General features: G+C 30.8%; 1 protein-coding gene across 6 annotated transcripts in view; it reads right to left on the bottom strand.

The window, feature by feature from the left end:
• The window catches only part of msn (serine/threonine-protein kinase msn), a 159,953-nt gene that overhangs the window by 15,827 nt on the left and 126,984 nt on the right, over positions 1 to 17,142 (bottom strand). For 4 of the 6 annotated variants that reach the window (XM_065504414.1, XM_065504417.1, XM_065504415.1 and 1 more), the window contains 2 exons: positions 13,930 to 15,015; positions 1,622 to 1,741 (listed from right to left, as the gene is read on the bottom strand). In XM_065504414.1, the coding sequence (XP_065360486.1) occupies positions 1,622 to 1,741; positions 13,930 to 15,015 (1,206 nt within the window). The remainder of the gene's footprint in view (positions 1 to 1,621; positions 1,742 to 13,929; positions 15,016 to 17,142) is intronic. The other 2 variants (XM_065504418.1, XM_065504419.1) reach the window with 1 other exon arrangement.

Genomic DNA, 17,142 nt, shown 5'->3' with positions numbered 1-17,142 from the left:
GCTTGGCAAATACTATGGAATTCGCCTGTGGCGAATCTTGTATACCCTTCACCAAATTATACTTTAAAATAAAAATGTAAAATATTTTTTTGGAAAATTAAAAAAAAAAATTTCAAAATTTTTTAAAAAAAAAAAAAAAAAATAACAATTTTTTTTAATTTTTTTAAGAAAAATATTTTTAATTTATTAGTGAAAAAAATTTTTTTGGTAAAAAAAAAATCGGATTAAAAAATATTTTTCCCGATTTTGACCCAATGCAGATCCAAATTACTATAGCCTTATATACATCATTGCAATGGACTTTGAAATATCTATCATTATATTGTCTATATTAATGACTTAGTAATCCAGATATAGATCAAAAATAGGCCAAAAATCGAGGTTGCCACGGTGTTTTCCTTTTTGTGGGCCGATTTTCTCTATTTTAAATAGCAACCGAGCCGGAAGAATTTTCGATATATTGATGTATCAATCATGTTTGTAAGTTATTTGGGGGCTACGGAAAGTTGATTTCAACAAACAGACGGCATGGCTATATCGACTTCGCTATCTATAACGACCCAGAATTTATATACTTTGCCACTCATGGTGAAGTGTATAAAGAGTGGTTTACTGAATTTCGTTGTGGCCGTTCAAGGACGGAAGATGCCGAACGTTCTGGACGCAAAAAATCATCTCAAATGGCTAAGGTGTCAAATGGCTAATGATCATTTGGATATGAGAAATATTATTTCTTGTTTCTAAACCTGAAAAAATATCTTGGCGGAAAGAGATTTGATTCCAACGATGAAATCATCTCACAAAAAACCTATTTTGATGACCTCGATAAATCTTATTTTTTGGAAGGGATAAAAAAATTGGAGAAACGTTAGACAAAGTGCATAGAGCTCAAAGAAGAGCTTAAAATAATTTTTTATCCAAAAACCTGTGTTTCATTCAAAAAGTTACGAACTTTTTGACCCATCAACTATAGAAAATGTATCTAAACTAGAATTTTCTACACAAATTTTTCGATATCTAAAAGTTTCTATAAGTATTCAGCGATAACTAAAAATTTTGTATTGAAAATTCTGGAAATATTTTGCTATCACTAAAATTGCTATAAACAATTTATTTAAAAATTAATTGGAAATGGTGTAGTTAACAAATAAAAAAATCTTTTAGGCGGTAAAATTTTATTTTATTTAATATTTAATAATTTCATAAAAAACTGTGTGTTGTTGTCTTACTTTATTTATTAATAAAACTACAACAAATATTGGAAAGTATTTGAAATATTTTAATTTAAAAGAAATATGTATGCTGGGGAAAAGGAATAAATTAATGGCCATAACACATTTAAACAAATTGTTTGGGCAAAAGACAACGATTTGTTTATAAAAAATAAAACAAAAATTAATAAAATAAACAATAAACAATTCGACAGAAAAAAACAAAACAAAGCGCTTAACTAAAATTATATTCTTTTAACAAAAAAAAAAATCTCAAAAAAATTATGTTTTATTTTCTCAAACTAAATTAATTAAATTATTTTAATGAAACAAAATAAATAAAAAAAACAATTTGGAAAAATTTAAAGGAAAAAAAATATGTATAAACGAAATAAACTCGTATCACTTACCTCCTCACTGGATGATTTGTCGTGACGTGGTGGTGTTGCTGGTGAGGCTTGACTAAGCAAATCGGGCAAAACACTGCTGGTACGGGTACCGGGTGTACCAAGATTTTCGGTATTACGATTCTAAATTTAAATAAAAAAAAAGAAAGAAAAATACAGGAATATGATTTCAATAAATTATTTTGTTTTTGCAAATAAAAAAATATATGATTTTTGAAATGGGCAGGAGAAAAAAAGGTTTGTTTTAATACAACTTTTTTTATTAATAGTAGTGAATGGAGAAAAACACCTGATGCTTAGTTATTATGATGATGTTTTAATGCGGATTCAAGGGGAAATGGTATGTTATATTTTAAAAGGGCTTTTAGTCAATCGAAATTGTGTGTTTAAATCTCAAAATAGTAGCTGTTTAAATATTTATAAGAATATTGTTAATTGATCTATAATTTATAGATCAGGGACCAGGGAAATTATTGAAATTTAGTACGTATGAATTGACTGCCACCGCCATTTTGTTTTCAGGGCAATTTTGAACTGACAACCTTTTGAAGTTTTTAATTTTGCGGCCACATATTTGGTTGGTTAAAAAAACTAGAACAAGTAAAGGAAATTTAAATTAATCAGAGGTTTATGATACAAAACTTCAAAATTTTGAAAGTTCATTTCAAAAACTTACTAAAAATCAGTATTTTACTATCACCCCTATCGCGAATCAATATTCCACATGAAATATTTTCCCTTTTCCTTTTTTCGTTCATCAACTTTGTTCACATGAAAAAATTCCCCTTGTTGTGAAATTTTTAGATGGAATTTTGTAAACAATAAACAGCTGTTACGAACAAAATTAACTATTGTGAATGAAAAGTTCAGGGGAATATCACGATAGCAATTTTCCCTTCGTGGGAAATGGATATTTCATGGGGAACAAAATTTCACATGTTATTGCCGATAGCAGTGTATTTTTATCGCCTTTTATTTATTATTCTTCCAAATACAAAAAACATTTCTTCCTGAATTCGCATTAAAATCATCACCATTTCAAAATCGTCTTAATTTTTATTTATTGTTACAATGAATGCCAATGAGCTTAAGTTTTCTTTCCTCTCTCAATGATTTTAAAATGCACAATATACCTTTAATTCAACACATTTATTATATAAAATGAAAACACAAACTTATATTCTAATAAAAATCAAATATAAAAAGAAAAAAAAAATCTTCCTGTTTTTCCTACTGAGAAAAACACATACAAACACTCAACAAAAATTACTTAAAATCTAAATAAAATACAAAAAATTACCCCAAAATATAGGCAAGACATAGCTAGGAACGAACGAGTACGTTTACAAAAAGTAATCAGTTTTATTTATTTTGGCATAATTATACAAAATTTGTTTTAAAGCTTATAATTTACATAAAACAATTAGATAGAAGATATTTGCAATTACAAATGTTTATTATTAATTAAAAAAAAAAACGACACAGCAGGTAAATCAATTGCATCATCATCATCATTCAACATCATTGAATCTACAACAACTTTCAGTTTACACAAAAACCGTAAAAATAATTAAAATTCTTTAATTCAAACAAAATTATTTAAACCACAATATTTTACAAAATTTTTTGGTATAAAGAGTTTAAGTTTATTTACAATTACATACAAATAAAATGTAGTTGTTGGCCAAAAAGTAGAAAACAAAAGCTTTAAAACAATTTTGTACATTTATAGAAAGCTTAGATGATTTAAGTTATAGCTTAAGCTTAAAGCTTTAGTATAGAAAAAGCACACATATGTATATATTAGTCTATAGTTTTGTTAGGGTTTATAAAAAGCTTTATGTTGAACCTGGAAAACCATGAGAAATTGGTGAAATATCGAAAAATATTGAAGATGTTTTTTTTAGTTTAGCATAAATGAAGATGTAATCTAAAGCTTAATATGTATGTTTTCTATGATTTTATTATACTATAACTATTAAATAATTTGGAATTCATTTCATGTCAATAATGTGTTTTTAAAAAATTTTATTTTTATCTTTTATATGAAAAAATACGTTACGAAAATGATTTTTATTAAAACCTACTTTAATACAAAGAACATAGATTTACGTAGTTGATACATAGATATTCTTCCGAATATATTGCTATTGAAAATCAGAAAATCGGTTCATAAATTACTGAATTATGTGTGAAAAATTCTAAACACACAGATTTGTATTTACATAGGTTCGTAGTTGGCATTGGGACCTCGGGTCGGCTATGCCGAATCTTATATACCCTTCACCAAATTATAATTTAAAATAAAAAATTTTAAATATTTTTAGGTAAACAAAATTTAAATTTTTTTTCAAGTTGTTTTTTTATTTTTTTTTAATTTCTAATTTTTTTTTAAATTTAAAATTTTTTTTTTTTATTTTGTAAATTTTTTTTAAATTTAAAAAAAAAATTGTTTTTAGTTTTTAAAAATAATTTTTTTTTAGTTTTAAATTTTTTTTTAAATATTTAGTGAAAAAAAAAATTCGGGTTAAAATTTTTCCGATTTTCACCCATTGTAGGTCCAACTTACTATGGTCTTATATACGTCGTTGCACAGGTCTTTGAAATATCTATCATTAGATATCCATATTGTCTATATTAATGACTTAGTAATCCAGATATAGGTCAAAAATAGGCCAAACGGACATGGCTATATCGATTCTGTTATCTATAACGATCCAGAATATATACACTTTATGGGGTCGCAAATGAAAAATGTGGAAATTACAAACGGAATGACAAACTTATATATACCCTTGCCACTCATGGTGAAGGGTATAAAAATAGAGGTTATCCCGGTTTTTTCCTTATATCTCAGCCATTTGTGGGTCGATTTTGTCGATTAGCAACCGAGCCGAAAGAATTCCGGATATAGTGATGTATGAATCGTGTATGTAAGTTATTTGGGGATACGGAAAGTTGATTGCAACATACAGACGGACATGGCTATATCGACTCCGGGTCAAAAATAGGTTAAAAATCGAGGTTGTTCTGGTATATCTTATCTTATATCTCAGTCATTTGTGGACCGATTTTCTCGATTTAAATAGCAACCGAGCCGGAAGAATTTCGGAGATATTGATGTATAAATCGTGTATGTAAGTTATTTGGGGGCTTCGGAAAGTTGATTTCAACAGACAGACGGACAGACAGACGGAACTGGCTTAATCGACTCCGCTATCTATAAGGGTCGGAAATGAAAAATGTAGAAATTACAAACGGAATGACAAACTTATATATACCCTTCTCATGAATCTTATATAAATATGTATAAGATTTGTCGAGATCAAAAATAGGTCAAAAATCGAGGTTGTTCTGGTTTTTTCCTTATATCTCAGTCATTTGTGGACCGATTTTCTCGATTTTAAATAGCAATTTCGGAGATATTGATGTGAATCGTGTATGTAAGTTATTTGGGGGCTTCGGAATGTTGATTTCAACACACAAACGGACATGGCTATATCGACTCCGCTATCTATAACGATCCACAATATATATACACTTTGTGGGGTCGCAAATGAAAAATGTATACCCTTGCCATTCATGGCGAAGGGTATAAAAACCAAACTACTAATGCGTATAATGAAATTCTCGAAATTTCCCGCAAAAATATTCCCGCAATTTCTTGGAAAATATTTCCGGAAATTCCCGAGAAATTTTTCCCGAGTAGAAACCCTATATGTGACGGACCAACCTACGGTCGCATTTTTATAAGTTCATCGGGCTCGTATCTAAAGGGTCTTTCATTAAGCGCTCCTTTCTAACATCGACATTTATTATTCGTTTTAATGTTCTTTCGATGTCAATTTAATTGGGATATAACCTCTTAGAAATGTTCGTCGCGGCTTCGCTGGGTGACGGAATCCGAAATGTTCAATTTTCCTGACTCTGGGTCATAAATCAGTCTGGATTTGACCGATGACATGGGTTATGTTGGCTTTGAGGAGCGCTGTGGTTTGTGGCTTATTGGCATAGAACAGATACCACACAAGAAAAATTACCTTCACGTGAGACGACTATGCCCTCAAATCGCTTATGCAGAATGTCCGATGGGACATGAGCTGTGTGTAGCCAGTAACCACCAACATGTCGTTGGTGTGTATATCATCCAATTAAGGACAAAAGAAGTTGGTAATCATCGACCTATAGCGCTTGCCGTTGACGGCGTTGGCCTGACCTACGTAGTTCTCAATGAAATATGGGCCGATGGTGACGCCAGCCCAAAACCCATACCGAACAATGACTTTTTAGGGATCTCATGTAGATGAATATCGTCCCAAATTCGAAAATTTTGTTTGTTGAAGTAGCCATTCATCCAGAAATTAGGATCAGAACTGCTTAACATCCAAAATAGACCAAGTTTGCTTGGGTTAATTCAGTGACAAAAACTGTCTTAAATGTATAAATATCTTAGAATAACGGAAGACAAAAATCGACTAGGCATTACTCCATGAAGTTTATTGTCAAACTCATTGGGAGCTACTCAATCAACAATTCCAAAACATTTGCGAGCTGCAGGATTCATCCAAAAGTAGGGAAATTGGGTAACAACGTATTCAAGCCGAGAGAACTTGAAACTGGATTTTGCATCTCCAAAATGATGCCTGAACGCTATAAATGGAAATTATTTTTGCACCGAATCAATGAAAAATGTATCAATTACGACAACCCGAAGCGTAAGAGATTGTATGTGAAGCCCGGCCAACCAGCCGACTCAACACCAAAGTTAAATATCCATGGGACTAAGCTAATTCTGTGTATTTGCTGGGAGCAAAACGGTCCTATCTATTATGATCTGCCGAAATCAGACCAGACCATCACAGGGAACCGAACGATTTGTTTCAAGCCAGCATTGGCCGAAAAACGCCCAGGCAACATTTTGCAATACCTGTTAAAAATTATATAGAAAGAAGTAAATAGTTGGGAAGTTTTGCCTCATCCGATTTATAGTCCAAACATTGCCCCGTTTGACTACTTTTCGATTTGTTTCGATGGATGTAGAACCCGCTCTCTGGGATACGCTTTACTTTGGAGCAGAGTATCCGATATTGGCTTGATTCGTTATTGGCTTCAAAATATGAGTAGTTCTTTTGGCTCGGAATCCATATGTTTCCACAAAGATGGGAAAAGGTCATAGCTAACAATGGCCAATACTTTGAATAAATTTATATTGTACAAATGTTTCAAAATAAAAGCTAAAAATTTTAAAAAATCTCGCATTTTTAAGTCATACGCCCACCCAATAGTATTCAGGAATTGTAGTGGTTGATCTAAATCAGTCAAACAACTGTAAAAATAAAGTATTATATTCTGGTTTTCCTACGAAAATCTTAGACAAATTCAATAGTTTGTGGTATAATTTAAAAACTTCAACTTTTAAAGTATAAAAAATTGCTTAATTTTTGCTACTCTTACCCTCATTTTCTCAATATCTGGTTATCGTTTTTCGTAACGATAAACCTCCAATTAACATTTTTTTTTGTATGAGAACTGTCACCAGAGATTGAGAAAATTGGGGTTAGGAAGTTATTTTTAACAACTTCCTCTTTTATTCCCTTTTAAAAATAAGACGTAATTTATATTAAAATGTTTTCATTAATTTGTTGAATTTTTTAAATCAATCAATAATTCATAACTTAATCTTAAACCCTAAAAATATTTATATTTCCAAATACTATTCTAAAACTCTCATTAGCATCCATTTTTATTTATTAGTACGGGAGGGTACCAACAAAAAAAAAACACCTAATATTGTTATTAGCCTAAAAACTTAAATCTAAATATGAATAAATTTTTAGAACAAAAAACTGTTAATGAAAATTTAGCTCTTAGAGAAGAGTAAAAGGAAATTAAATGAATAAATTTATTGTATTTATTAGCAATACGTAAGAATACAAACAACTAAAGTGCAATTAGTTGAATTAATTAATAATAAATATGGCAGTAATGACTGTTATTTTGTATTTAAAATTTTACAAAATGGCAGAGGTTCTTTTTTTTTTTTTGTTTGAGGGTGACATACAAAATGAAAAGAAAACCAAAAATTACAAAATGAAAAAAAAAGAGTGAATAAGAGTAAAAGAGATTTTCAAATAAAAACAAAAACAGGTGACAAAAAGCATGCTTTTAAAAAATACCATAAATTTAATAAAAAAATACATAAACTTAAATGTAAAACATACAAATAAAATAAAACATTAGAAATAAATGAAAAATAACAATTTTTATTTTTATATACAACAAAAATAATTTGTAAATGCATCTAAATTATTGACAAAAAAATAACATAAAGAATAAACAATGCAACGTGCTTTTATTTTTGGATAATAAAACAAATAATTCAAAATAATTGGTGATTTTTTGTTGACAGTTTTTTTTTAGTTGAATATTATTAACAAAAAATTTTACAAAAAAAAAATAACAAGTGATGGTGGATGGTTGGATATGTGTTAATGTTTTTAATTAAATTAAAACTATACAAAAATTTACAAAACTAAATTACATGTTAACGAAATGTTGTAAATGAGTTATTATTAACAAATTATATGCAAATACATAGCAATTAAATATTATTATTATTATTTTGTTTGTTTGTTTTTTACTGTAGAAGCGTTGTTAGATTTTTTAAGGTTGTAATTTAAATTTTATTTATTTTTTTTGCAAAATATAAATTAAGAGCATGTTTTTTTTTAATTTTCAAAAGCAGTAACAGTGTAACAGAGGAGTGGAGTTTGTAATGACTGTAAAGACTATTTTAAAGAACGCGCTAGAATTTTAAAAGATATTCTGGACCCTTATGAAATTCTTAGATGGTCTAGCTATGTCCAGTTTACTTAGAACTAAATGTCCATAATTTTCAATACCAAACAAACCTTATCAACAGAGAGTATTTGTGTAAAATTTCAGCTGTCTAGCTCCTTTTATTTGGGCCCTATTGTGTTTTCAACAGACAGACGGACGGACAGACATAGCTATATCGTCTAAGAATCTTATTAGAACCCAGAATACTGCTCGTAATTTGTTAAAGAACAGTTAAACTGGTCGAGATAGAAATTAAATACAAGTTCTCTTTTCTGTTCCGAACGCAACTAATTCGTTAGGAAGCCAACATTTGCCAAAAAATCGTCCACAAATCGTAATATTCCATCAGGACAACGTTCGGCCACATGTTGCAATACCTGTTAAAAACTATTTAGAAAGAAGTGGTTGGGATGTTTTGCCTCACCCGCCTTATAGTTTAGACAAGGGATGGCAAAATTGGTACAATTGTACTTTTTTTGGCACAATTTGATCTTAAAAAGAACAATGGTACACCAATGACTCATTTGGTACAATTTGAAAATTTCACAGTTAATATATTTAAACCAATTTACGAATTTATGTTCTCAATCGATTATACCAAAATATCAACAATAAAACTTTTAAAATTATACTTATTTTTGAAATAAAGAAGAAATAGCGACATTTGACTAGTCTTGTCACACTCGTAATTTTAAGTGTTTTTCAAGCCAAAAAGTATATAAACAAATTTAAGCCATTATTATTGCCATTATTTTCTATTTAATATGAATATCCATAGAATTTGTAATTCTTAATGACAGAATTTTTCTGCTGTGGCTAAAAAAGGATAATTTAAACTACGATGCTTCATTGTCATCTGAATATCTGTTGCTAGAACCAAAAGAATGAATGTATGTAATGGAATCGATCCAAATTTATTCATTACAACTGTTCATTTGTTCATTGTAACTTTAAAAAAATCCCGAAATTTCACAAAAAATATTCTCGGGAAAAAAATTTCCGTGGAGGAACCCTAGTTTTGGTACAATTACAGTTGAAAAAGTACAATTTCTGATTGGTACAATTTTTAAATTCCATTTGCCATACCTGGTTTAGACCTTACCCCGTCAGACTACTATTTGTTTCGATCGATGTAGAACGCTCTCTCACAAGGATGATTTACAGCAAGATTTTGCCATTTTGTTAAGGAACAATTAAGTTAAGGAAAAATATTGTACAGTTGTCAATACAAAATTGTAATTGAGACAACAGCTCCTTTGTCTTAGTCGCACTTTGTTAGAAAAAAATCAATTATTTGTTGCATTAAATCCAAGAAATGTAATTAAGAAAATTGTTAAAAGTAACTTAATTGGGGGTATTCACACGGTGTGCTATCATGTCATATTGTCATAAATAATAATAATAATACGTTTTATGCTGTGTTTATTGTTTTGTCATAACTAAATAGTGTTGTAAAATGTCTGTACTTTTGACTACTCAATACATTTGTTTGGCTACTCGGTACTACTCTATACTTTTTCAATCTGAATTTAACATTTAACAAGTAGGAAAGTATAGTCGGCCAAGACCGACCATATAATAACATACACTAGAATTTCAATAATTTTTGTTATGAGCAATTATGGACCGCTTCGTCCTTGGGCCGATAAATATGTATGTGCCAAATTTGACTGAAATATCTTCAAAATTGCGACTTTTACAAGTTTTGTATGGACTGCCAGACGGAAGGACGGACATCATTTAGTCGACTCAGAAAGTGATTTTGTCGATCGGTATACCTTAAGGTGGGTGATGTACTCCCCATTATAGCGGAGTATGGTATAAAAATGCTTACTTCAAAAAAAGAGTTGCATTTTTTCACCGAAAAATATTGATGTTTTTCCCTTATTGAACTCAAAAATATATCTCTGAAAGTATTGAGTATTTATATTTTGGTATTGAGTACCGGGAAAAATAGACAGTATTTAGTACTGAGTATCCAAATACTTAATACTTTTACACCACTATAACTAAACAGTGTAAATCTAAGTCGAAAGGAAAACTGTTCATCGAGCAACGACGTATATAACGCCATAGTAATGATATACAATGGGTGAAAATCGCGAAAATTATTTTTTCAGCAACAAAAAAATTTATAGTTTCATTAAAATTTTAAAAATATTTTTTTTTAAAAATTAAAAAAAAACTTTTTTAAAAATGTTGAAATGAAAATAAAAAAAACAATCATTAGATATCCATATGGTCTATATTAATGTCTTAGTAATCCAGATATAGGTCAAAAATTGAGGTTGTCCTGGTTTTTTCCTCATATCTCAGCCATTTGTGGACCGATTTTGCTGATTTTAAATAGCAAAATTCTCGAAAGCATGTCTGACAGAATTATTGAAGATTTGGATCCCGAAGATATCTGGGGTCTTCAGAAAATTGATTTCAACAGACAGACGGACATGGCTTAATCGACTCCGCTATCTATAAGGATCCAGAATATATATGCTTTATAGGGTCGGAAAAGAAAAATGTAGAAATTACAAACGGATATATATCCTTCTCACGAAGGTGAAGGGTATAACAAGTAAGAGAGCTAATTTCGGCTGTGCCTAATCTTATATACCCATCACCAAATTATACTTCATAAAATAAAAATTTTAAATATTTTTAGGTAAACAAAATTAATTTTTTTTCCAAAGTTTTTTCATTTTTTGGAAAAAAAAAATTTCGAAATGTTTTTTTTTTAATATTTTGCGAACTAAAAACTTTTGGTGAAAAAAAATCGGGTTAAAAAATATTTTTTCCGATTTTGACCCATTGTAGGTCCAACTGACTATGGTCTTATATACGTCGTTGCAAAGGTCTTTGAAATATCTATCATTAGAAAACCATATATAGACAATAATATTAATGTTGGGGGCTTCGGAAAGTTGCATACATGGCTTAATCGACTCCGCTATATACAAGGATCCAGAATATATATACTTTGTGGGGTCGCAAATGAAAAATGTAGAAATTACAAATGGAATGACAAACTTATATATACCCTGCTAACGAAGGTGAAAATATATAAGTTTTTTTATAAATTTTTAAAATTTAAAAAATTTAATTTGGTGAAGGGTACATAAGATTCGGCATATCAGAATATAGCTCTCTTACTTGTTTTTGACATTTTTATTAAAAACTTTTTGACCGCCCCGCCCCGTCTTCGCGCGGTAGCATTTACAAATGTTAGTTCTTCAAGTTTCATCAACCCACATACACCTGCCTGTTCTTATTTATTTGCAACTAAAATATCTAAATTTATACTGCATACTTTAGGGAGCATTTTTATTACAGTTGACTGGACTCAAAAAAAAAATTCCGAGTTTTACACGGAATTTAAATTTTTTTTTTTCTTTACAAACCATCTCCTGAAAATTTCGAATCGAATAAAAAAAGCCAAATCGCTCCAGCCGTTCTCACGTGATGCCATTACATACATGGACAATTTCATTTTCATATACGTTGCGAACAAGATAATAGCAGTACCACGAAATTTTGAAATATTTTAACTTTGTTCACAGTGTACTGTGTTTGACATACAGAAGAGGATGGATGTCGAATATATTGACTACAGCCTGAACTTCCAAATAAAACCAGTTTAGACCCGCCAGTTCACAAAATATTGCGATATTTGCTTGCAAACCAGTCGGCATTCAGCGTACTCCAAACGAGTACCACTATGTATTTTTGTTAATAGTGGCTTTTTTCTTGGACTTCGTTCTGTGAAGTTTGCATCTAGAAATCACCTCTTTACTGTCATACCATTAACTTCTAAATTTCATTCGGTTTTTATTTGCTTGACAGATTAAATGGATTGCATTTGATGATTCTGACGATATTTTCCGTTTGCAGTCCCTTTTTTTATTTTTTTCTTTCTATTCAATAGCGTTTGATATAAAGTTGAATATGTGGAAAAGATTTTCCTTATTTTTTTAACTTTAAAATTAATTTTCCCTAAGCAATAGTGCAATGTATTGCGCGAGCCACTAAAACAGGAATTATATAAAAAAGAACTGTTTTTAATATTAAATATACAATAAATTCAGCATATTTAACTAAATTGTACTTTAAACTTAAAAAATAATTGACTTCTTTAAAAAAAAATTCAAAAAAATGAATTCAATAATCCGGCACTGCTATTTCAATGTTAATAAAAAAATACATATTGTCAGATATAAGAGCCTTTATTTCCAAAGTTATCATTATTTTTACAAAAAGATTACATCACAAAAAATTTACAGGATTGACCGATTATGGGTATAAACAAAATTTTAAGTTTAACATTTTTAAAGACGTTGTATGCCGTTTCAAAAAAATTTCCTAGTGGTACTGCTATTTTCTTGTTCGTAACTGTATATAGATATTTAGAATTGTTTTTCGACTCAAATTTCAAATAGCACATTAAGGGTTGCTCACATCAGTAATATTTTTTCGTGTTATTATTTTATGACATATGACTTTATGACTGCCGTGTGAATACCCTAAATATTTAATAATTGTTTAATTAAATTCTTGTTTCGGTTGTGGGCCATACTGTTTTCAATATTCTTAATAAATACACACCTTTTTAAAGATGAGGGGAGCAGAATTAGTGGGTTACAAAATGTAATAATACACTGTTACACCTTCATGTTACACTGTCATTGTTACATAGAAAATACGCAAAAACACACTCTCAATCCTATACAAATTGTATTTACTATCAAATCAGTTTATTTAAGCAGCAGCAATATTTTGGTTTAGTTGATTTTGAATTTCTATTGTGGTTTTAAAAAGCAAATTCTAATAATAGCAACTAGTAACTAGTACTACTATATGTCTGTTTGTATAAATGTAGTTGGTTTTCTAATGTTGTATGCAGCATATTGTTAAATTGTTGGTTTTGCTAGATAGATAGATAGATAGGTAGATTATGATGGGGGTAAGTAGGTAGTATGGTAAGTAGTAGTAGAGTTGATAGTTGTTGGTAGCTGGTTGTAGGTTGGTAGTTTGAAAGTTGCTAATACAAAACAGTTTATAGTGGTTTGTTTGGTGGGGACACAATACATACATTTTCAAGGATATTTTTGGTAGAGGAGACAATTTATGAATTTAATGGGATTTTCAAAATGAAAATTTTACAAGTTTTGTTGTTGTTTGTTATATTTTAGACAATATACGAGGAGTAACTAGTTATGTATGCTTGTGATAATAAGGAGTAAAGGAAGAGTTTAGACAGTTACAGAAAAAGAGAGACAGTCTGTGTGTGAGAGAGAGAGAGAGACATAGAGGGAAACTAAGTATTTATTTATGTTGCATGGGTATGAGAGTTTAAAATAGAAAATTTGTTTGATTTTAATTTTTCTTTTTTTAAATTAAATTTTTGGTTTTTTTTAGTTTTGTAATATTGAAGTAGTAGTAGTAGTACAAGAGGAAGAAGTAGAAGAAGCAATGTTTACCTGCTGCTGTTGTAGCTGCGACTGTTGCTGCTGTTGTTGTACCAATTGTTGGGCGAATAATTGTTGTCTGACGGCAGAATTGTGTAAAACTATAACAGATTCAGTCTTTTCGCGACGTGGACGTAAGAAATCTAAATTTTTACCAGTTAAATTACTAGTCCAGCTAGTTTTGTTAGGAGCAGCAGCAGCTGTTGTTGCTGTCGTGTTGGTGGTGGCGGTTTTTGGCACTGATTTGTTGTTGGCAGAATCTTTTGGTTTGTTTAAATCATTTTTGAAAATACTATTGCGCTGTATTATGGAACTGGCTCTCTGTGAGGCCGATCCGAAGGGCTGCTTTTGTGCTGCCGTTGTGGAAGACTGTAATTGTTGTTGCTGCTGTTGCTGCAACAGACTTGTATTGACCAGCACGGCTGAGTGTCTCTTGGTAAGAGGGAAGAAATCCGAATTTTCGCGACGGAAACCGCGTATAAAGTTTTGTGGCAATTTTGAGTCAGACTCTTGCCGTTTGTGTGTGGCATTGGTGGCACTTTTTGTTAAGGCATTATTACTACTGGGTGAAGTAGTCGATGAAGGCGAGGAAGACGTTGATGAGGATGTGGTAGATGATGAAGAAGAGGAGTTGTTGTTAGAAGACTTATTACTATTATTATTATTATTGTTTATGTTGTTGGTAGTTCCATTTGTTGACTTGTTATTTAGATTAGATCCAATCACGGAAGCACGCTGTGGTTGCTGTTCTTTGGTTTGTTGATTTGTGGTTTTCAATGGTTGAAAACCTTTTGGTGTCTGTTGTGTTTGTTGTTGCTGCTGTTGTTGCTGTTGCTTTTGTCTGGTTGACATTTCTGCCATACTGCATCTTTGCAACTTGGAGTCCGCTTTCAAGGTACTACTATTGGAGTTACTCAAACCTCTTGTTAGACTGGCCACCCCAGTGGGCATTCCGTCTACGCCACCACCCACTTTTTTCGGAAAGAATTTCTCAATATCCCATTCCCGCAATAATGCCTCATCGCGTAATTTATCTTTGGGCCGATTGGCACACGATGTCGATGCAGATTTTTGTAAACGATTTTGATTTTCGAGTTTCTATAGGATGTTTGTTTGATTTTTTATTTGTTTGTTAGGATTTTGAATACATTTGTATAAAGGGGAAGGGAGGAATATTAATTGTATGAATATTTTTAGTTAAAAAAAAATACAGCAAGACAAGATATTATGAAATTTTAGAAGAGAACAGAATGAGTGAAAGATTACGAGAGAGAGAATATACTAAAAGAGATATTAAGAATTGTGGTTGTGTGAGCTCAAAAGTCGGAGTAAAACGCTAAAATTTAAATGTTTCTTAAAGAAATGTTTTTGGAAACCAGTTAAATATTTCAGTAACATAGAAAATATTGACAAACATTTTTGGTTTTTTAAAATATAGCTATTAGACAACCTTAAAGGTTCAAAATTATTAAGAAATTGTTCGACACGGATTTTTACTTAAGTTCTGCTCCTAGAACGGAACTAGAACAGAACTAGAACAGAACTAGAACAGAACTAGAACAGAACTAGAACAGAACAGAACTAGAACAGAACTAGAACAGAACTAGAACAGAACTAGAACAGAACTAGAACAGAACTAGAACAGAACTAGAACAGAACTAGAACAGAACTAGAACAGAACTAGAACAGAACTAGAACAGAACTAGAACAGAACTAGAACAGAACTAGAACAGAACTAGAACAGAACTAGAACAGAACTAGAACAGAACTAGAACAGAACTAGAACAGAACTAGAACAGAACTAGAACAGAACTAGAACAGAACTAGAACAGAACTAGAACAGAACTAGAACAGAACTAGAACAGAACTAGAACAGAACTAGAACAGAACTAGAACAGAACTAGAACAGAACTAGAACAGAACTAGAACAGAACTAGAACAGAACTAGAACAGAACTAGAACAGAACTAGAACAGAACTAGAACAGAACTAGAACAGAACTAGAACAGAACTAGAACAGAACTAGAACAGAACTAGAACAGAACTAGAACAGAACTAGAACAGAACTAGAACAGAACTAGAACAGAACTAGAACAGAACTAGAACAGAACTAGAACAGAACTAGAACAGAACTAGAACAGAACTAGAACAGAACTAGAACAGAACTAGAACAGAACTAGAACTAGAACAGAACTAGAACAGAACTAGAACAGAACTAGAACAGAACTAGAACAGAACTAGAACAGAACTAGAACAGAACTAGAACAGAACTAGAACAGAACTAGAACAGAACTAGAACAGAACTAGAACAGAACTAGAACAGAACTAGAACAGAACTAGAACAGAACTAGAACAGAACTAGAACAGAACTAGAACAGAACTAGAACAGAACTAGAACAGAACTAGAACAGAACTAGAACAGAACTAGAACAGAACTAGAACAGAACTAGAACAGAACTAGAACAGAACTAGAACAGAACTAGAACAGAACTAGAACAGAACTAGAACAGAACTAGAACAGAACTAGAACAGAACTAGAACAGAACTAGAACAGAACTAGAACAGAACTAGAACAGAACTAGAACAGAACTAGAACAGAACTAGAACAGAACTAGAACAGAACTAGAACAGAACTAGAACAGAACTAGAACAGAACTAGAACAGAACTAGAACAGAACTAGAACAGAACTAGAACAGAACTAGAACAGAACTAGAACAGAACTAGAACAGAACTAGAACAGAACTAGAACAGAACTAGAACAGAACTAGAACAGAACTAGAACAGAACTAAAAGAGAACTAGAACTGGGGGGTTAGGGTTACTCCCTAATTCGATTCGAAAGAAAATCTTTTCGAATTACAATGCATTTAACACACATTTTCGAACATTTTCGTATTCGAATTGAGTTACGCAGTAACCCCCCTGAACTGGAACAGAACTTTGAATGTACTCACACACACACAATTCCTGGCATTTCTCTCCCAATTTTTTTAGTTCTCTATTACGTAGAATAATGAAAGATGGTCTTATCTCTAAAGAGGAAAAAGAAGTTGTAGTAAATTTGTAACTCTAAATATTTTGCATATTTTTCATGAATTTCATTCTCGGCGAAATGGACAATTTATTGATTTTTTTTTTAAATTTTATGAAAACGATGAGATAAATAATATTTTAAATATTTGATTATCAATTTTAAATATTGATAGATAAATAATTTGATATATAT

The sequence above is a fragment of the Calliphora vicina genome, chromosome 3, assembly GCF_958450345.1.
Source record: "Calliphora vicina chromosome 3, idCalVici1.1, whole genome shotgun sequence".
NCBI classification, from domain to species: Eukaryota; Metazoa; Arthropoda; class Insecta; order Diptera; family Calliphoridae; genus Calliphora; species Calliphora vicina.
The sequence above is the reverse complement of the archived record's forward strand: the minus strand, read 5'-3'. Positions and strand labels throughout refer to the sequence as shown.